This window comes from Atractosteus spatula, chromosome 17, assembly GCF_055471065.1.
Source record: "Atractosteus spatula isolate fAtrSpa1 chromosome 17, fAtrSpa1.hap1, whole genome shotgun sequence".
NCBI lineage: Eukaryota > Metazoa > Chordata > Actinopteri > Semionotiformes > Lepisosteidae > Atractosteus > Atractosteus spatula.
In genome coordinates, this window is record NC_142722.1 from 11,753,238 (window position 1) to 11,775,391 (window position 22,154).

Below are 22,154 nucleotides of genomic sequence, written 5' to 3' on the forward strand. Positions count from 1 at the left end.
AAGTTTACTGTAGTTCTAGTGATTAAAAGTTACGTTTAGCTATCTCGTTAAATAGAATGGAAGAAATGAACATGAAGCAATTCATCCAGAGCAATTCACTTTATTAAAAAAACCTGACAAAATCATAATTACCATGTTTACACAAGCAAGTCTTTTTATGTCTGTCTACATTTTTGCTGCAAAGGAAATAAAAATCACAAATATCCTTTTCCTGAAAGCACCTAAAATGCTTGTTTTTAGATATTCCATCTTGAAAACTGTAATGATATATGCTTGTTGAATATTAAGCATATTAAAATAGTCCTTAAAAAAAGTAAAAACAGCTTTGAATTCATACTGTTTAGGAGCAAAATCAATGATCAGTTAAGAAAAATAATTGATATCAATATTCTCGGCAACAACATCTCCTGTTTTAAATGAAAGAACTCTTATTTGGATGGAAAAGATTTGATGAATTTCCATTTCTGAGAGAAGCAACATCATTTAACATTGATATACTAAACATAGAAAATCCTTTATTTCCTGGAAGTGATGGGAAGGTTTTAATATTTGGTTGGTTTCACATCACCATTTAAAGAGATGACCTCTTTGCAGGTAGCAGCAGAAAGAATGGTTTCAGATTCATTCAAACACAGGTCAGTCAGAGTCATTCCCTTCATCGTCTTCATCATCCTGACAATAAAAAAAAAGATTCTTTAAAATAAACAGTAATAAACGATAGATTCTTAAGTGGGTAAAGGGGGTCGTCTTCTGTGAAATCAAAGTCATGAACAGAAAATGCATTTAAAAAACTTTTAAAAAATCTAATTTTCATATATTGGTCTTGTTTTTATATTCACCAAACAAAAAGACATGCATAAATACTTCGATACCAGATATGATCAAATCTGACTTCTGAAATGAGCAATGAAAGTGAAGGAAACAGCTTTGCTCATTAAAGACAAAACTTGTCCATTGTTGCATTATGGCAGTGGAAAAGGGAATAAATCTTGAAAGACACTGTTGGCTCCATCTCTCACTACAATCTTGTATTCAGGAATTCACCTACCTGAGCTCCCGCTCCGCTGTTCTGAACCCCCGAAACAGTGGCTTCGAAGTCGTGGATAGGCAGGGTGCTTAACCAGTTCAGCATGGACTTCTCTTCCTGCTCCGTCTGGATGATGGTGGGGTAGATGTGCTCTTCTTTGAAAGCTGCGATTTTGGCCTCCTGCTCTCTCCAGTCCAGGGGCTCATGGAGGCCGTCGCTTCCGAAGCGCTTGTTGTACTTTTCGAAGTGGACCTGCTCGAGAACCAGCCCCAGGCCGGGGGCCTTGGGGATGTCCACCTTCTTCTCACCCCAGCTCCTCTCCAGGGTGTCCTCGCCTGCGTAGCCCCTCACCACTGCGATGACCAGGCCGATCATCTTCCGGATCTGGTGCATCATGAAGCTCTGACCCTTCACCTTGATGACCGCGAACTCCAAGCCCTGCCGGACGAAGGGCTCCTCACAGAACATTTCCATGATGTAACGGCGGGCACTGGGGTCCCTTGGGCCCTTCTGAGAGGTGAAGTTGTGGAAGTTGTGAGTTCCTTTGTAGCAGGAAAACAGTCTGTTCGCCCTCTCCAGAGTCTCTTTGCTAAGCCGATAGCTGCTGTCCTGCTGGTCCTTGTCTTTGTGTGCAAAGGCCACAGTTGGTAGCATGTAGGAGTAAGTCCTGGCATCACACTTGTTCTTCGAATTAAAACCACCAGTCACCCGCTTGAGCCCTATGAACCAAACAGATGGATTCACCTTTCAACACACTGCAGTTTTGGGCAGAAATCCACTCAACGTGAATTTGAGTCTATAATAACTGATATTATAAAGAAGGATGCAGCAAATGAGGAGGCCATTCAGCCAAAGCTGATACAATAATCATGTCAGAATGGCTTCAGAATTAGAAATGTTCATTCTTTTACCTGTTGCAGGAATGCCTGTATCCAAGCCTTTATCATTTTCTACAAAACTGTGCACACTATTTCTAAAGGCACTGAAAGAAATAGCAGTGACTAACACCCCCCCAAAAAATTAATGTCTGAGCAGCTACACCTGCCCCAGTGAAATCCATACATGTAACCTTCTTGATTCCCCCAGTTTGGAAACTTAATCATAGAAGTTCTTTGAACTTACCTAAAACTTTGATTTGTGAAGGCAAGTGTCTGTTGATTTTTTCTAAAATATCATCTATCAGCCAAAGCTTGAGAGAGACAACCTGACCTGCTGCAGAGACACCCTGTAAATATATCAGAGAATGTTTTTTCTCAAAGAATGTTCACGAACCAGTCATAAATGTCAATTATCTTTCAATTTCAATTGTCTTTAGGCCAGTAGGTGAAGGGACTGCAGTTGCAACACATTTGCCACTAGAGTCTGCCAAGCAACCTCTAGTTATTGTAGACACATCCAGTGATTCACCCATCTAATCGCTTTATCCAGTACAGGGTCACAGCCGGAGCCTGTCCACTACTGGCAAGCAGCGGGCACAAGGCGGGACACACCTGGACGGGAGGGCAGTCTAGCGCAGGGCACAGGCATGGACACAGGGACACCAGGTCCAGTTTTTCCCAGAAGCCAATTTAACCTACCAGTAAGTCTTTGGATTATGTGAGGAGATTGGGAAACCCAGCGAAAAGCCATGCAAGTACTGGAGAACATGCAAACACCATGTCATTTCATTAACTCATTTGTGAGAGGTGGAGAAAAGCAGATTCTCACATGGATGTAATCAGTGGTTCTCTGGTATATAAAGAGCATGCATGTTACTAGTGATTGAGGTTTTTCATGGAGTCTTTGTTGGAAGACAGGAAAAAAAACTCCAACAAAGTCTCCTGCACTTACTTTGTCCACTTGTGTGTAGATCCCTGGGACCACAAATTGGTCTCTCACACTAGTAATGTCAAATGACCCATTATTTGCTCAGAACAATTGTGCGATTTTCAGGTATCATTACTGAAAAGATCACTCCATTCTCAGGTACAGTACCTTGTCAGTCCTTGCACATCTCTGGAATGACATTTTCTTCATATCAGTGCCATGGTTTTCTGGTATACACCCTGACTTGACCAGAGCTGTGACTAACTCATCTTCTATAGTTTTGAATTGTGATGAGCCCGGATTTCTCTTAACAAGCAAAAAAACAACAGTGAATTGTTAACCAAGCTACATATCAAACTTTTTATCTTAAGAAAAATACAAAACCCAGAAAACCCATGTCAAATGCATTAGTTTGGGATGACATCTATATGACATACCACCTACCTGCATACCATGATAGCCTTTGCCAGAATATGCCATCAGTAAAACAACCTTTCTTTTAGGAAGCTTCTTCTGCTCCTCATTAGTGTCTTCTGCATTTGGTTTGAATTTTTTATCCACATGGCCAATATCTCCATGATCATCTTTCCCCTCAGCAGTTCGTTTGAGTGTCTCATTAGCCTCTGCAGGAATCTCCTTCAGATGCAGTTCCTCACTCATTTTGCAAGATGTTTGAAATAAACGGATGCTCGTATCAGCCCAGCCTACAAAAATGCAATAAGAAAAGTACTGCTATATAAATGAAATAATGCACATTAATTTAATATTTTTTGCCCACAGTCCTACCTTATAGACTGCAATCCTTGTACAAAGAGTAAACCTGCTGAATAATACTACAGGGCATTGTGAAAATATTACTGAGAAAACGAAGTCACTTGTACATGTTTTTCTCAGAAAAGGAATATTGCACAAGTTGCATAAGTATATTGTTTGGAAAGATGCAATGGTAACAAAGATACTGTATTATAAGTATTATGCGTTATATTAATAATGAATAATAGAGAATAAGGGTTAGAGAATTTACAAAATCACCTCAGTGACGCTTTTATGAAAATATGCTGTGGTTTCCTGTGATAATCCTGTAGAAATTATACGCAGCAGAAATACATAAGGAATACTACAAAATTATTTGTGGAAAATTAGCACAGCAACACAGGAACAACAATACTACAGAAATACCACAGTCCCTTCTGTAAATTACTACCTATACTGTACATAATCAGAATATCCTAGGAATTCTGTTATAGTAACATATACAAAGGAAACCTCTATACCCCAAATAATCCCAACTCATCACTGATTTATCCTGTATATATTGAACTCGTCCTAATAATAACCATCGTTCGTATTTCTGCAGGGCAGGTGCCAGCACAGTTCGTAGAAGAGTAGTCTTTTAACGCACAGGATGGGATTGTACCATCACAGAATTAATGCGCATAACAGGACTAGTACCACCGGACTGAGAAAACAGAAAAAGCCGTGTAGTATTTTAGTACATTTTACAACGCACAGGAACATTTGCAAAATATCATCATGATTAATGGCACAAGATCGCTGAAGTAAATCCTAAAGTATTAACAGAATATTCGGTAATTGCGCATTTCAGATAAAACTGCAAAGTCTTATAAGTTTGTATGTTATAAAACAATAAATCCTCGAATGAAACAACGTACTTCAAATTATAATTCAAGTAACAACGCGTCAACAATATCCAATGAATACACATACCCCTGTCAAAGCCCCACCTATCTAAAATAGCCTGCATTGCTTGAAAACGCATGGTTGTGCATTTATCTGCCCAACGCACGGAAATAAATCTCTACAAACTTACCTTTAACACACGCAATAGGGGGACTTCTTAATTTATTCAAAATCAGTCGTAATTTTAGCATTTTCTTTACTGGTTTGGCAATGTTTCCGGCTTCCGTCGTTTTTATACGGCTTTATTTTTTTTATTTTAAACCGCCCATAGAGATACGATTGCGAATACAGTTAGTACGTAGAATTAGCAGCCAGTTAAGATCCTGTTAAGTTTGCAGCATTAACGAAATGCCTCTCATTTTAGCTAACTGTTCTCGTAAAGCCCTACTCAGATTAAATAAAAAAGATCCTGGGCTAAAACACGGGAATGTATTTTAAAATAACTGCGTTATAAAATGAAACTGCGTTCAAAAATAAAAGAAACACTTTGATTTTTACCCTGTCAAAGGAACTCCCAGGCTCGGCTATCTTCCTTCCCGGAGCTGCAGTAAAACCCACGTGGATAGTAACCTCGATGACCCCTGACCTTCTCTTCTGCAGCAATCCTCGCGACAGCAGAACACGATGGCGAGAATGAGAAAGGAAGTAGAGTTTGTTTCGCACGGCTGTTTAAATTGTGTCTGTGTTATGATTACGGCTTGATTCAACAGTAATGTTGCTCATGGTCTTTCCCTTTTTAAATTTATAAACATAGAATGTATTAAATACTATGTTATATTTAAGTGATCTTCTCCCATGTATGTTTTTCGTCCTACACGAGGATTGAAAAATAAAGATAAGAATATTGTAACGCAACAGGGTTCAGGCCGTAAGCGTTACAATATCTTTAGTTATCTGTGAAGAAACGATGTTATTTTATAAGTTTGAACATTTTTCACTGCTGTCTTTTCTTATAGCTGATCAGATGAAATTTCAACATCACGTAGTGTCAATTTTTGTGACTAACATTATGATGACACTATAGCACGAACATAGGTACATGGGATATATTTCTGATGTAGGACTTATCTATATGCTTTACAATGTGTATGTTATGCACGAGCACATTCATTTTTATACCTATGCACTATATACACTACACCTATGCACTGTATAAAATACATTTTAAGTACAGTTGGAACTTGACGGTCTTGTTTCGCTGTTTGTATTACACTAGAGGGCAGCATTCCCTTTTTAATTGTGACAGACTTGGCTCGGTGATTATGTAACGGCTCAAAGCACTCTCCTAGCAAATGCAAAACGAAATGCAAATTTCGTCTTATGTTGCTGAAGTTGTTTTGTTTGCTTCTGGGGGAAAAAAATGAAACCACGGGCCTAAACCCCCCTTCATATAGAAACTTAACTAAATTCATTATTGCTTCATTCCATAATTGTGAAAACGGAGTATTGTCAATATAGCGACATTCCACATCAAAGATAAGGCGACACCACATGGGGGGCAATTCAGTCCGAAGGAAGCGTCACAGCGGCGCATAAGAGCTCCAGTGTTAGAAACCCATTGTGTCTAGGTGGAAAAGTGCAAAACAGTTATTACCTTAAAACAACGATAAAGGAAATATACAGTACCAGGAGTAAGTTTGGGGAAAAGGGCTGGAAAATGATTTGTTACATGAAGGCAGTCTTGTAATGAACTACACTCTTATAATCTACTGTTTATGTTGTTTTCTGTATTGTTTTGTGATTTTCAATTTGTTGTATCGGCACAACCTGTTTTAGATTTATTTCATTCAAGGGTTGCACATGAAGTCTGCTGGACTGGGTTTAAAGAAATAGCAGTGTCCACATTGATGTAAGTGTTTTTTTTTATTGATACGAGACACGCAAGAGTGTGGTTCAGTGTGCCACAACATTCATACACCCTTCAGTCCTCCCTTTTCCGAGCAGCTGAGGTCTGGCAGGGGTATCCTGGGAATACAAAGAAGAAAGGCCGGAGATGAAGTGCAGTCGGGATGAGGTTAGACATGGATGGACTTTGACTAATCTAGAGCATGATGCTTGGAGACAACAACAGCTCCTGCTGGGCCTCTCTGACCTTTCTGATCCGACAGGAGTCCCAAAGAAACTAAAAAAGTATAGGAGCATGTGGGAGTAACAGAGACTGAGAAGAGGAATTAGGTTCTCTATAACCATAACTGCACAAAAAAGCTAGTCCTATGCTTTTAATATGTTAACGTATTACAAATGGAAGATTGTGAATTATGCAAGATCAGGGAAACACTCTGTCACACTGCGGGAACAGGAGAGAGAGAGGTAATTTGGCAGAAAGGGGAAAACGGCAAGAAATATTAAAATTGAAAAGAAGGGAAATTAAAATGCTTCTTGTTGACAAGCCTTGTACCTTCAGTAATATTGCATAAGGCCTACTGAAAGCACAAATATTTCAATATGCATATTCTTCAGCGATTAATAGAAATAAAATGTTTTATTTCTACAGAGGTCGCATTAATAAAACTTTTGGAGGAATCTGAATCCTGTCTTTTTGAAGGGTCAAACAAGTAACTATTTTTACAAACTGGAAGTAGTGCAGGAATCACTGGTTCTACACAAAACATCATCAGGCTGGTGGGCTGCTTTTGTATTTGTGTGCTGACATGAAGATGAATTATTAGAACTCTGGGGTGTGACCAACCTTTAACCATGACGTTATATACAGTATTAAAGATACGAACAGTCAATATAGGCACATTTGAAAAGGCCTTAAACTTTCACAGCTTCTAAGAAATTCAACTTAAAGAGCCCTTATTAGAATAAAAAGAGCACATATACTGTCACTCATGTATTGTCTCTGTATTGGCTTTCAATTACATATTTAATTGATCTTAAAATCTTTTTTTCTTCTTGAATCACTCAGCACTGTTCAGCATCTTTAACTTGTGCCGATATTTCTTTCTCTTCTGTCACTGGGAAGAATCCCGGTCCTGGTGAGCTTCAGGGTACATATGGCTTTCACTGCTGCACAGTCCCCAGTGACTTAACGGATCTAGCCACCAGCTTAGTCAAGATTAATGTAACCTTCACTCAAAGTGAAGTTACAGTACAAAAGACGAATGGCTTGCAAGGGTGGCAAAAATGAAGCTTTGAGAGCTGGTTAGTTAAAGTGAATGCTTATAACGCTCAGAAACACAATGCATTAGTTTAACAGAGAAACCAAGTTTCTATTGATCAGAAACCAAGTAGTTTCTACTGATCTGTAACTCATGAAACTGAATGGAAACAGATCATCTCGGTGCACGAACTTTCATCAGACAGATGGCAAATTGAGCTGGACTTGCTCTAATTCTTATTTGTAAGAACATCTGCGCTTTGAAGCTGATCAGGTGGAGCTGCCAGACACGGGCAAGGGGGAGACCTTTGGAATGCAATGATCTGCCTCCTGCTTTTTGGGGATTTCACAGATGTTAGGTTTCCGTGCCGCTGTTCAGGCGCAACTCAGCCCTGCTCTGCGAGGTCACGCGTGTCAACTGCTAGGCAGGCCAGCAGAGAGACTATAAGCCTCCTCAGAGGGACGTCTTTCTGCCTTGTGCTGCAAAAGCTCAGTGCGCCGATGGCAAGGAAGATGCAGTTTAACAACCAGGCACTGAGAAGACACGTCCGTCTGGGATACCATGCAAACAAAAACCAAACCATAGTGCATGGGAGAGAACGGACTCCGGCAAGACGGAGTTTTCATTGATAAATTCCAGAGCTCTTTTGTTTCAAAATATCCTTAGTGTGTGTCCCAGAGCCACCTAATATTGTGCATTTACAGTATACTGTCCGTTTTGTACACTTCATGAGTTGTACAAACGAGTCTGTGTGGTCATTTATCTTTGTACACACTGAAGTCCTCCGGCACCTGGACAGTCTTAGTCACTATTTTTCTGACTAAGCCTGACTAATTCCAAACCCCACCTCTGAAGGAGTTCTGTTATTTGCTGCCACCTGGGGAAAACCCACTCACAATCGGGTTTCGACGTAGCATAGCCTAGGACGTGCAATGTCGAGCAGTTTATCTGCACCTTTAACAAAATCCCATCAGAGCAGGCGGGATTTGGATCAAGGTTGCCTGGTATTCAAGCTGCATGGTGTAACAAGTCTTCGCCATTATCTCACGGTGACTCAACTCTGCCAAGATGGGCTGCATAAGCCATCTTGAACCGCAAGGTTCACTGGCTTGGCAGAAGGCAGACTGACCACAGAGAGATCCAAGAACCCACTACTGTAAAGTCTCGCTCTCAATGGAACAACTCCACTCGCTCATTCCTTATGGAAGCAGGTCATGGGTGTACATGATGGGAAAAAATAACGGGACCGTGCAGCAGCCAAGCTGTAATGTAAACAGTTTGTGAACTGAGCATCTAGGACACTTGCACATAGTTTGCTTCACCACTACAGGTGATTGAAAGCTAGCAATCAACTGTAAAAGCCTGCTGTATAGGAATTATTTTATAAAACATAGTGCTTGATTACAGAGATATTTGGTTTTGATTACAGTTTGGATGGAGAATGTCGTTTGCTTTGTAGTACCAACTTGATAACTTTCCGAAAACATCCACACATCTGGCCTCATTGTAGAATTCATATGCTAACAGTAACAAAATCACCTTCCAAAACTTATTTTTCACCTCTTTATTTGTGTTGCACAATTCAAAGCAAAGAAAACAAAAAGTACAGCACACGGACAAAATTTTTTAAAAAATGTCAAGCTTCGTCTTCAAAGATGCGTAACACATACAACATTGCAAATTATATTTATAGGATTTTATTAAAAGATGCTACACCAACCTTGCAACAAAATATTTCAGATGCAGTACATGTAAAAGTTTTTTTTTAAAGCATTCCTTATATCTATAAAGCAATAAATACTAATTTACATAAATTATTTACAAGCTATATGGTAAGGTTAAGATAAAATATATGATTAAATGATGGCAAAAGAATTGTTTTGTGTATATATATTTATATATATTTGTAAGCACAGTAGCAAATCTTTCAAGTACTACGAAAAACATACATTGGTTTGGTGAACTGTAAACTGCTTACAGGAGGTGTTCATCTTGATGCGAGCATTCCTTTTACATTCATTTCTCACAGCCACAGTGGCTGGATACCTTCAGCTGATGCTGGTAAAGGTGACAAAGTGCCATTAACTGGAACATTAAACACTTGCATCAAGCACAGGAAGCTTGATTTTCAAACGGCTGTCTCTTCTGCCACTGTTGTTCTCTTTGAACACAGCAACGTGGCACGTGTCAAACAAATTCAGCTGACTCTTCCAAACTCGCAAAACCTCAAACATAAGTTTCTTCATCATTCTTTTTGTTGTTGAGGAATACATTTGCCCAGCTCTCTCTCACACACACACTCCACCAGTTTTATAACTACCACTTTGTAAATCACAACAGCCATTTCTCTGAACATTCAAGCTTTTTACATGCAAAACCACAATTCTGCACAATCATTCACCCCAATTTGGCTGCTCTGTTTCATGACAAAAAAGAAAAAACAAAACAAAATACACCCCCAAAACTTGATACACTTAATAAAATACAAATGACATTGTAAAAACTACATTTTTTTTTGCAGTGTAGAAATTTAGTTTCATTGAATGCTTTCGAAAGCACTATAGCTTATCTGTCCCAAATATGGACAACAAACAGCTCCTTAAAAATATAACAAACAGAAACAATGACAAAAAAAGAATTGCACACGCTTATAAACACCACACACACACACACCATCTGTATGAATGGTGAGAGAAAAAATATTCTAAAACACATTTTGCTCTAAACAAACGGGACATAGATGTTTTAGGTCTGTACATACTGCTAGGTGATCAACATACAGTACTGATTCATTTACTAGTAGTGCAACAAAATTGAGGAGCACGATCTACCACTCAATGCACTAGTCGTGAGTTCCTAGTCTGCTGGTATGGCACCACATGCAGTAACAGGCAGAATGCCACCCAGCATCATCACACTACCCCAGGCACAGAAATGTGTTGGCTTTTAGGAGACCCTTGTGGATCTCGATTATGCATAGCGGGAGGGGAGAAATAAGATACTTTTTGTAGTCCTCTGAGGATAACAAGAAAGCAGGACGTGCTAAATGCTCGCTGTCTGCCACCCATTCTGAGGCATAACCCACAAGCCTGCCCTCTCTTTCTTTCTGCAGTACATGGGCCAGAAGGGATGTACAGACTTTGGTTTCAATCTAGTCTCATATAAAGCACTCATCTTGGATTTCTTCAATCCTGTGCAAGTCTAGAACTGATTCCCTTACCTCACAACAACGGAAGCAGTAAACCTGCAGATTATTTAAATGATTATCACATTTCTTAAGGTTGCTTGAAAGACATTGTGTCTGACAATATGGAGAGATTTCAACCTACTCAATGACTGCAATGGACAGTATGTTGTTTGCTGGACACCTCAAGGACTCAACTGCGGCTCTACACTCAAGCAATAATGTACTGAAGGTTATTCTGCTGGTGAGAAAATAAATTACTTTTGAGGTGACCCACAAAGGAACAGAAAAAGGTAATTATTGTAAATTTTGGGGGGAATACAGATAAACTGCATATATCCAATTTGTGCTCTGTGGTGCATTTATTTTGGGCTACAATGAAAAAACATTAAAGTGCTCTTCTATTAGTAAACTAGCTTAGTGTTTCATCTGGGATTTAAATGTAAAAAACTGCAACATGTTAAATAGCCTCTCTCATTTGGTATCTTTTTAGCAGTTCACTAATATACCATTTATTCTGTTGAACTCATTCCTCAAGAGATGAGAAACAGAGACAACAGCTGTGATGTGAAAAAGAAATGTTCAGCCAGCGACTACAGCATGCCAATGAGCCACAGCACTAAACCAAGGAATACTACATTGTCTGAACGCGATTATTAAAAAAGTTAATCTGCTGTTGAACTGCACATTGACCTTCTTGAAAACTACCAGAATAATATTCACATTGCACTGCCAGAAATCAGAAGCCCTCACTAGCTCACATACGTTTTTTTTTCCCAAGACAGTTGCCACATTTCCTCTTTTCTGAATTTTGGTTATACATATCCTGATGCTACATGTGCTGCAGTTTCTAGTTAACGACATTTGCATCACTTTGCTGCTACTGCCTGTTGTAAACTAATTTAGAAAAACAGCAGAACATTGTGAAAATATAGGACAGAAATTGAAATCCGGTATTTGTATTTCCATGTCTGGGAAGATGGCAATTCACATGATTTTTCAGCAAGACAGCAGGTCTAAAAAGCTAATTACTTGATATAGCATCAGACTAACTGTATCCTATAATTAAATGATTTCTAATTTCCTGTGATTAAAAAATAAAAACGTGCTGCTCTTCTGAAACAAATAAGCTAACGAATGCCCATATTTAGCAGTAAAGGAAAGGCCTTGATTACATCACTTTTGGAGGAACATAATTCAATAAATACTCCTCTGTGATATTTTTAATTCCTCATGTTATGATGTTAGGAGGTAAGGCTTTTCTTAATCCAACTCACAACATAAGGGCACACAAGAGGAAGGAGCCCAGAGAGAAGGGGAAAAAATGACAAACGTGTTACATTTCAAAACAGAAAGTGGAATTAGTTGTTCTCTTAACAGCAGAGTGGAGAAAATAAAGAGTGTGAGGAAAGTGCTTCAAGGCAGCTTTTGATTGAGAATATAAGGTGAAGACAAACCAAAGTCACACAGTCTGTCAGACACTACTGGACAGAGCATGGCGGCTCACTTGTCTTATGAATTGCTTTTTTGACATCATACTGTGTATAATAATTTTTGCCTCTGTCTAAGTCCGACTTCAGTTTGCTTCACGCCACAGTACGCTCTGGGTTTGAATACACACCGACCTCCTTCCCTCTGAGACCTTAACAGTAAAGCTTCAGGCTTACGCGTGCTTTGGCTGAAACCCACCACACACCTAGTTCTGTTTTCATGTCTGTTTTTAACTGTCAAAACAGAACATTTTAAAAGGCGACACTTCAGAGATGTACACAGTATTATTTATACTGTCACACATTTAGCCAGTAGCCTTTTGTTACAGTGAGACAGAGTAAAAGAAACATGAGTATCTCAGTCTTCATGGTCCTTCCTACAGACATGAAAGCAGAAAGCCATCTGAGTTGCCTCAATTAAGGGCTGTGGTGCAGACCCAGTCTCCTCTCATTTGTCTCAGGCACTCTCCCCTCACCACAGCGCACGCAGGCTTTAATGGGGACAACGCGCTCTCCAAAGAAAAGAGGTCAGACTGTTTCTGCTCTTCACCTGCGGCACAGGATTGGATACACCTCACAGAGTCTGAGGAAGAGGCGAAGATTAAGAGAGAGCAAACAAATGGAGAGAGATCGAGAGAGGAGGCGCTGTTTCAGGGTGCTCACAGCTGGGTGCTGAAAACTCTAGTGTGGTCACCACTTCAGGAAGCCAGAGGGCATCAAGCACAAAGTCCTGAATGCAATGCGGAAAGCCTTCTTTCGATACATGTCTTACCTGCAGAGAAACAGAACACTCATTATTAGTAAGGGAAAAGTCAACTGTGGGGAAAAAACATATTAGAAATAAGCCTTAATGGATGACTACTCCTTTGCTGAATTTCTTAAATCACCATGCTCAAACACAGCCCTTGTAATGTCTTATACTTTGAAGATAATCACAACTTTGAAAAATGACAACTACAACGGTTTACACATTAATTTACAGGAGTGAAAACCACTACACTCTGTAGACTTCAGCCAGCATGACACAATATGGTCTGGTCACTCCAATGTTACCCTCCAAAATGAAATATATTGCTAACAGCTCCAAAATACTTCACCAGTCTTAACATGGGCTCACTTAATGCAATCAATATCTTCAAATTTGAATCATCGTGAAAAAGCAAAGATCATCCAGGCCTGCTTTCTGTGCTGTAATGGACAGGTTATCTGGACATTCATAAAAGGTTTGGATTGATGAACAGAGAGAAATATATACACCAAGTAATCCAGAAAAGTTGATGTAGTTCATGTCACTGATGGCTACTTACATCCTGTATTCACTGCTTTGGATATCTAAAGAGTCAAAGGTCTTGATGTTGGACCACTGCTACTGAAATTAGCACGGGATCGCCGAAGTATCATAAAGAACCCTGGGGACTTTGAGGATCAGAGCTCTCTCCTCCAGGCTGTGCACAGAATTACTCTGTGCTTGGTTCTTAAAAAGGATCAAAAAGTATTTTCCTTTTTTTGTTCCTGATGAGTCTTGGGTGACTGCTGTTCAGTGTTAACGAACCCACAGAGGCAAGGCCTGCCAACCACAAGGATCGATACTGCTTTCAGCACATAAGACAGCACATGGTGTAATTGCTTTGAAGTTACACTACATTTGTAAATGTAAAACATATTATATACTATATGGCTTCTACTACTGGGCTCACTCAAGCAAATGTGCTTTCGCGAACAGAATGCAGACACTATGCTGGGGAACAAACAACAGCCATGCTGCGTATAATGACTACCTGCCAAAAGCTAAGCCATTCAAAGTCAGTGGCTTCTCTCATCAGATTAGAGGATTCAAGAACACTTTGTACTCCTCAGCCCGATGAGAGAGTTTAACTTGGGCACCTTTCAGAGTTCACTGAAATCCATTCAGGACAAAAGAAGGGGCTCCATTCTCCAGAGCCGAAGAAGATAAAGCTCGCTGACCTCATGATGAGGTCATCGAAATCAGATTCTTAAAAAAAAAATTCAACCCCCTCAGAACTACAGGAAAGCAAACATCTGCCAATGCTGTAATGTACTGTATGTTCAGAACTCATAACCATAAAAAAATGTATATTTAGAACCATAGAATGCATGTATAGAAATGTATATAAGGAATATCTGACGTGTTTTGTTCAGAACAAATAAATGAAGCAGCAGAATTACAGTCAATAACTTGAATCCAAATCCTGCAGCTGGAACAGAAGGTGGCGGTGAGAGAACTCTCCTACTCACATTTGCTGATGTTTTCTATGTCTGCCTGGTCAGTGATGAGGAGGGAGAGTCCCTCCATCAACAGAAGAGCCTTGTGGTACCTCTGGATGGACGCCTCTCCATGGTGGAACATTTCGTCCAGCGCTGCTGTCTGGACCTGCGTCAACAACACCAACACTGTCACCTACCTGGTCCGCACTCATCCGATCACCTCACATCCCCACTGTGACACACAAGCCAGAAACCACAGGAAACACAGCTAGCGAACTACAGCTCTTGGTGGTGCTGTTTTTCTTTTCCACATCTCTCTCCCTCTTCATCCAGGTGTCCAATGACTTCCACATAATTCAGCCAGCGCTTGATCCCAGTACTAAATCAATTCAGGATCTATACGCACCAGCTTCGCACTCATGTAAAAGAGGACTTCTAGTGCTAGCATTCTGTTTGGCAATATCTACACCGTGCTACAAGGCAACAAACCGCTAATCAATGCTAGGATAGCTCTACAACCCATAAACAAGGTAGAAGCAGACTTGTACCATTTGGACGGTGTGACTGTAGACCAGCTTCTCAGCCGTGATGCTGTTGATGCGGTCCATCAGCCTCTGCTTGTCGTAGAAGAAGCGCTGCAATCGGGTGTTCAAGTGACGACAGGACATCACGCTAGTTTTATACAGCTCGTTCATCTTCTTCACCACTGAGGGAAAGAGCAGGGACAGTGCAGTTAGGACACAGTGTCTGGGAAATGAGGGACGTCAGGTAGGCAAGCAACTCTATAGCTGTGACCTGGGATACCAAAAAGAGGCTTCAATATAAAAATCATCCGGTGCTCAAAATGAGATCATATGTACCAGCTCATTCTACTTGAACAAAAGAATAACATGAATTTCAAGAGGAAAAAGACATATCAGAAGCCTGTATCTCCCTTATGTAAAGGGCAGGCATGTAAAGGACTTCTAACACTGTAATTTTATTCAATAATATCTCCCATCGTTCAAATGTGCTTATACTTAATGTGTCTTAGGGCTTAAACCTCTGAAGGGCAAAGTGTGGGCCTAAACTGAATTGTGAAGAAAATTCACCAGTTTCAGGTCAAAGGACTTATTTCCGAAGGAATGGTTAGTTTTTCTGAAATCAAACTGAGTTTCAACCCGTTTTTTACTCAATCTTTTGCTGTGCGAACAGCTTGATTGAGGACCACAATGCCTCCTGACCTTGCTTGACAGTTGTGGAGGGACACAGCTTCCCCTGTCCGATTCTCTCCATGGCAGACTGCAAGGCAGACGACAGCAGCTCTGCAGTCTTCATGTACAGCACCAGCTGCTCCGCGTAGCTGCAGCAAGACATCGGGGTTCAAACAGAATACCGGTGTCTTCATTTAGCAACACACTGGGTCGCAACTTCATGGAGTGGAGAATGCATGGACCTTTCCAGTCCTCCAGTTCACAGGTTTCAACTGCTTGATTAAGCTAATTTTGTGCTAAACTCATTCATTTCTATCATGCTATGTTTGCTGAGAGATAACTGAAACTGGATATTAACCCTTCATAACTGGAGCCCCTCATTTGTGGGCTACAGGATGCTTTGGGAAAGTCAGTAAATGCATCTATTTTTGTTAAGATGCTTTGACTGCTCAGGACCACCACTCCATGTGGAAACTCTGTTGATGATGGCTGATGTGTAGTCTATGTGAGAAGGATAGGTACCACCTGTTTTTCTGCCCCTCACCTCCACTCCCTGCTGAGGAGGCTTATCTGGTCGGCCACCATGCTCTCCTGCTGCCGGAAGGAGGAGGAGTCGGAGGAGCTCTCAAACGTGCTGCCCTTGGCGCTCGCGATCTCCATCACACAGTAAATGAAAGCCAGCATAAACCGCAGGCTGCGCAGAGTCTCGGTGTGTTCCTGCTGCAATGAACAAACAGAAAGAGCACCCAGGGATTACAGATCTCTGAATATAGGGATTTCTTCTCACAAACCAGCAGTCTAAGGCCTAAGCTAGCACGCCTGCCTCTAGGACATGCTCTAGATAAAATTGATAAAACCAAACAATTTGAATGATAAATGCGAACAACTCACTCTCATAAACGGCTTGATTGTTTGTTTTATCTTATTCTTGATACAGTGCAACTGCAAAACTTAACCCTTTTCTTCTTTTTATTAGTCCAACTGTTAATTTCAACTGTTAGTTCAACTGTTAAACCGTTACTAGTTTAAACTGTTAATGACCTACTCTCCTTTGTAATCGTTATTACAGTTCTCAGTAATTTTAATTGCCAGTACAGCAGCCGTTGTCATGAGGCTCGGGGGGTACTGGGGTGGTGCATTATGAGAAGAGAACCTCAAGGTCTATTTCTGGATGATACTGCATCACCTGATTTTGAACTAAAAAGCAGACATATCCAATGATCTAAATAAACCGTGATCATCAGCTAAAATGTATGCCAGCTTGAATCAGGAAATATAACAGATGTATTCCTGGTTTGGAGAAAAGGGAACACTTTGCTGAAGTTAATTATTGGCAGCAGCTTAATGCCTCTTGGTTGGGGTTCTCAAAACTGAGCAGCAAGGCTGACTCACCCTAGCAGGGGAAAGAGAGACTGCTTTTAACAGTCAAAGCAACAGTCCTTTCTCCCTTCAGCTTAATATGATCTCTTCCCGAGCCCAATTCCTGGAGTAATATTTTCTTCTTGGCCGTTTGAAGGCATGAGCCATGATAGATTTGTCTATCGTTACATTTTTTGGTGAGCGCTCCTGACCTTTTTTGATTCTCGTCTTGTATCACCTGTAAACCTATTCTCTGCGCTTGTTTTACCCCTGTCCAGGCAGAAATCCACAAAGGACAAATGTTACTCAACAAGTGCCTTGAAGTAATTTTAAAAATGTTTTCAGTATTGTTTTAAAATCAGTATTAGATTATAAAAGATCACCCTGCTCACCTCCATCAGGGTCTCCTCAGGTAGCTCAGGAGCCTCGAAGGTCACGGCTCCTTCTAGCTGTGCGGCTATGGGGTCACTGTACCCAAACCGCAGGAAGGAAGGTCCCTCACAGCCGTCCACACACATGCCTGTCAGGGCTTGTCGACTGCTGAACGAGCCACCTGAGCTTATAGAGCTAGATGAGCCCACTGTAGGAGAAAAAGAATAAAAGGAAACCGTGCCAAACACTGAGTGCTAAGAAAACTTCTCATGGCTTTAGCATTATTTAAAGATGGCGCCGACTAGGGCAGCCACGGTTGTTTGGTCCCTAATCATGTGTCTGTTATTTTTCAAATGTCAATGTGCATGTGTCCGATATATACTGTAATGTCTACATGTTCAGTACCGCGAGCACATATTGTGACTGTGTTGTGACCCCCCATCTTTTGTATATTGCCCAATGTAACTATGTCAGTAATGTTAATGCTCCTTTTGCACCTGTGTGGGTTTTGTGTTGAACTGGTTCCAAATGTACCAAGGCAAATTCCCGTACCTGACACGTACTGAGGAATAAAAGCAATTCTGATTCTGATGACTTAATATTTTCAGTGTATGCTAGATTCCTGAATATTTGTAAGTGACATTTAAGCAGATTAACTTGAGTCCCTTTTACTACTTCCTTCTGCATTATGGTTCATGGTGTCACGAGCATACAACAGGCATACTGGAACACAAACTTCCTAAAATAGATGGGATGCCATCTATATTAGACAAATGAGTATGTATTTTTACAGTAGTATTTTCTTCACACTGAAGCAGTGTCACAACATTTCGAACACAACTCAAGATCTTAAACAGAACAAGTACCGTCTAAAAAATGAAGAATTCCAGGAAACAACTGAAAACCACGTACAGCCTGCATTGCAACTAAATGCTTTACTGTTGACCCCACAAATTATGTGCTGTCATGCACCATGTCCTACCCCCGAGTGTATACAGCAGACTGCATGGTATAAACATTTCGAAATCCCAGATCTTAAGAGACTTTTCTACATCAGTGAGCTCTGCCTCATTACAGTCCAGAACAAAAAAAGATTAGCTTGCATGCTATTAAATCAATATATTCCCAACTGTTTAAATGGAGGTGAACACAGAACATCGTAGCTCATCACTAACTTCAAACATGATCATTTTACCAGCATCAGTGAGCTATGAGCAATCAAATCAACAAGACGGGGAAAATGGCTCTTTATTTCTGAAGTGTATCTTTCATTACGTAAAGGAATCCAATTCCGCGCGGATATTCACCATAAATATAAGAAATGTCCCCTCATCCTCACAGATCCAACAGCACAAATCATGTCAAACTAATACTTTTCAAATAAAACCAGGCAGCTCAGTGCAGTCTCATTCCACTGTCTGTCAACATTCTAGACCTGCATTAGCTTGCACACTTATCTCAATGGGCATTAAAGCGGTCTTGCTGATGAAAATGCAGTCATGTACCTGAGAACATCCTCGTCCGGGTGGTCTGTGGAGGGGTGCTACCACTGGGAGGGGAACCCACAGTGAAGACCACCTGTGCTGGACTGCCTGAGCCCCCAGCTATCACTCCACCACCAGGGGGCGCTGAAGGCACAAAAAAACAGTTATTCCCGCGAACCCCCCAGTTCCACCGATAAGCCTGCTTCTACATTTCCTACATTCCCTACATTTAGATCAGACAGGTTAACACAGTGCTTCACTGGCTGGACTCCTGGAAAGTAAGGGGCTGCTTTCTAAAGTGGAAAATTCTGAAAAGGATCAGGCTTTTAACTACTTTTTACGCTTCTCATCTTCGCAAGTAGTACTTCGCAGATTTTTCAGCAACAAATAATCCAGCTTCCAACACTATCTGGCAGTCATGGGCCAATTCACTGAAAGTATTTACAATGTTTACTTTTTCATTTAACAGTACTGCAGTAAATGATCTGAATTAATGTGCACTGTTTCTGCTATGCTGCAGTTTAAATGTAGTTTTTCAGTGTTTCGAAGTACTCCATGCTTTATCTATAACTTTTTATAGTTACAGACTTAACCCTAAAGCAAAAAACTTCCAAACACCTATACACAGAAACACAATGTTATAAAAGAATGTGGAAAATAATGTGATCTAAAATCTCCAAATGCAATCATCTGGCGATTTTGAACTTCCAGTGACCCCCCCCCCCCCCCCCAGGGCACTGGAGAATCGCTGATCTGCCGTTTAGAAAAAGAAAGATGTGAAAGTGAAGAATGAGATGACGAATAGTTAAAAATACCCGTTGTATCCATAGGTCTCTCTGCGTTTAAGCTCTCACTGCTTCCACCATCCAGCAGCTGGCCTCCAAAAGCTGCTTTCAGCAGAATGTCCGACAGCCTACCCGCACTCAGAGACCTGCCGGTGCAAGCAGAGGGGTTATCTTATTAACAGGACAATGTCTACAGTCGCTCAATATAGAGTGTAGCAAACAAGCTGACATGGCCCACCCATACCCTCTCGCCACTCAATCTGCAGAAGGCGGGGGAAGAGTCACTTCTCAGCCAGGCTTGCTGTGCACGTGCGTTATGATGTGATTTATTAACCACGCCACTCTGTAATTGCACTGTAATTCACAATCATCCTGCACGTCCACAGCTGGGCCTCTTACTCCTACACCCACCGCCACCCCCGGAGGTACAAGCATACGGCATATTCCAGTTAATTACTGCTCTTGTTACAAAAGCTACTCAGCTGTCAAAGCCTGTTGGCTTGGACATTTGTAATGTAAGTTCAGTATGTGGTGGATGGTGAGGTCAGGAGGTTTTCAACCCAATGTGACAGGGGCTGACAACCGAGAAGTGGAAACACACAGAATGTGCTGTCAAAGGGGGTGACTGAGCAAATAGCAAAGTACTGAGCAAACACAGCACCTGCATGAAGGCCTCCTCCAGTGCACTGAAGGAACTCCGTCACAGTTGTATAACTATACAATCTGCTGAAGAACAGTGTGGGTTTTTGTTTTTGTGCTGTTATTAAGGGTCATCTAAATTTACTAAACAATCGAAAGCACACAGAGCCAGACCAGTCTGAATGATCGCTTGAATGGGAAACAGACTGAAGTAGGTCTAAGTTAGGGCTCATAAACACTGTGTCTTAGAACAAAAACAAAAGGTAGAGTCAGTGGTTATTTCCACTATACTTCTCTTCCTCAATGTCTAACAGTGTGGTCAATTTTTTTTTTTGCAAATGACAACCTTAGCATTACAAAACAGAAGGAGAACAAGTAAGGGAATCCAATTCTATTTCTGAAGGATCGTGTGAGTTTTCAAGATTTGAAGTCCATTCATTGTAATGAAACCCAATAGGAACAGTTGCCTTTTGCGTCTTTCTCCATATGTTAACATAAGAACATGAAAAAAGTTTTGCTCATACCTGCCAAAGTCTCCTTTGTTGTCCTCAATGGAGGGCCTGGTAGCCGCGCTGGACTGCTGCCCGGGGCACAGCCCCAGGTCTTTCAGGTCTGGTACAGTTCTGTTGCGGCTCGGGGTCACGACCTGGGCAAGGAAGGTGACCAGGTTCTGCGAGCTGGGCGGTCTGGGAAACTCAAAGGGGGGTATGGCCTGGATAAGGAGACAAGCATGGCACTTAAAGTGAGCGTTGAGTGAAATACTAGGGGAACAAACAGGAATAGACAAGTTTTGCTTGTGATGTACTGTATAGTCGAAAGTGTATTGTAAAAATAAGGGAACAAGTAATAGGTTTATTCCATGCTGAATAAAGAAGAAAGAGAACACAACGTTTCGGCCGTGGAGCCTTCTTCAGGTGTGAAGAAGGCTCCACGGCCGAAACGTTGTGTTCTCTTTCTTCTTTTTTTCAGCATGGAACAAACCTATTGTTCCTTTGCAGCCTACGCATGCTGACGCAGCTACCCACTTGTAAAAGTAAGGCTGAATAGTGGTGGTTTATATGTAAAATGGTTTTGTTCTGTTCTTTAAAATAAAAAAATTAATCAATAAAAAATAAAGTGAGTGTTGAATATCACAGCCGATTAGAAGAGATGTTGTCGTCTATGGGAAAACTCCACACTTATTGTTTAGTGCAACCTGCCTTGGTTTTCCATTAATTGATAGATCCCCCATGCCTATGTCAAGACGCAGTAACACAGCCTTCATTTTGAAACGACAGACAGGAGGACCCAGCGCAGGGGCGCGCGCTCCTCACCTTGGTCGGAGAGCCCAGGATGGTGGGCAGGGGGCTCCTCTGCATGAGCTCACTGAGCTTGGGGGAGGACCGCAGGGGGCGGGCCGGCTGAATGGGGGTCATCTGCTGAGGCACCACGGGGTCAGAGTGCTGTTTCTTTATCTTCTGCCTGCAGGTGTGGGCCCCTTCCAGCAGGCCGGGGGCGCTGTGGAGCCGGGAGCCCATGCCGTGGCTTGGCGCGGCCCCTGGCACAGGCGGCCCTGCAGGGACACATGCAAGAGGAGGCTCGCTCAACAGCGACAGGGGAGTCAAGCGGAGATATCCAGCCTCTGCGCGGTGAACTGCTTCAAGTGCATTCACACTTAGAACGTGAAGGGAAAAAGGTTTGTGAAGCCCCAATATAATTCTGAAAGTTAGAATTTACCATGAGACCCGTGATTGTTCGAAACCAGTCTTTTCTTAAACGTGACCAACTTCAAGCAGTTCTGCAAG

General features: G+C 41.4%; 2 protein-coding genes across 5 annotated transcripts in view; both read right to left on the reverse strand.

Moving 5' to 3' along the window:
* Positions 1-86: 86 nt before the first annotated feature.
* On the reverse strand, positions 87-5,104 carry pus1 (pseudouridine synthase 1). 2 transcript variants are annotated; one of them, XM_088935710.1, is made up of 6 exons: positions 5,033-5,104; positions 3,278-3,537; positions 3,002-3,139; positions 2,150-2,252; positions 1,049-1,746; positions 87-672 (listed from the first exon to the last, which is right to left on the reverse strand). In XM_088935710.1, the coding sequence occupies exons 2-6, from the start codon at positions 3,491-3,493 to the stop codon at positions 637-639; spliced, it is 1,191 nt and encodes a 396-aa protein (XP_088791836.1). In that variant the 5' UTR covers positions 3,494-3,537; positions 5,033-5,104; the 3' UTR covers positions 87-636. The 2 variants fall into 2 exon arrangements, with proteins under 2 accessions (XP_088791836.1, XP_088791837.1); XM_088935711.1 differs by having other exon boundaries at positions 91-672; positions 4,665-5,081.
* Positions 5,105-9,187: 4,083 nt separating this feature from the next.
* LOC148819130 (serine/threonine-protein kinase ULK1-like) overlaps positions 9,188-22,154 on the reverse strand; it is a 43,043-nt gene continuing 30,076 nt past the window's right edge. For all 3 annotated transcript variants that reach the window (XM_088935727.1, XM_088935729.1, XM_088935726.1), the window contains 10 exons: positions 21,684-21,922; positions 20,895-21,082; positions 19,762-19,877; positions 18,968-19,090; positions 17,483-17,670; positions 16,276-16,451; positions 15,762-15,880; positions 15,087-15,244; positions 14,569-14,704; positions 9,188-13,084 (listed from right to left, as the gene is read on the reverse strand). In XM_088935727.1, the coding sequence (XP_088791853.1) occupies positions 13,029-13,084; positions 14,569-14,704; positions 15,087-15,244; positions 15,762-15,880; positions 16,276-16,451; positions 17,483-17,670; positions 18,968-19,090; positions 19,762-19,877; positions 20,895-21,082; positions 21,684-21,922 (1,499 nt within the window). In that variant the 3' untranslated portion in view covers positions 9,188-13,028. The remainder of the gene's footprint in view (positions 13,085-14,568; positions 14,705-15,086; positions 15,245-15,761; positions 15,881-16,275; positions 16,452-17,482; positions 17,671-18,967; positions 19,091-19,761; positions 19,878-20,894; positions 21,083-21,683; positions 21,923-22,154) is intronic.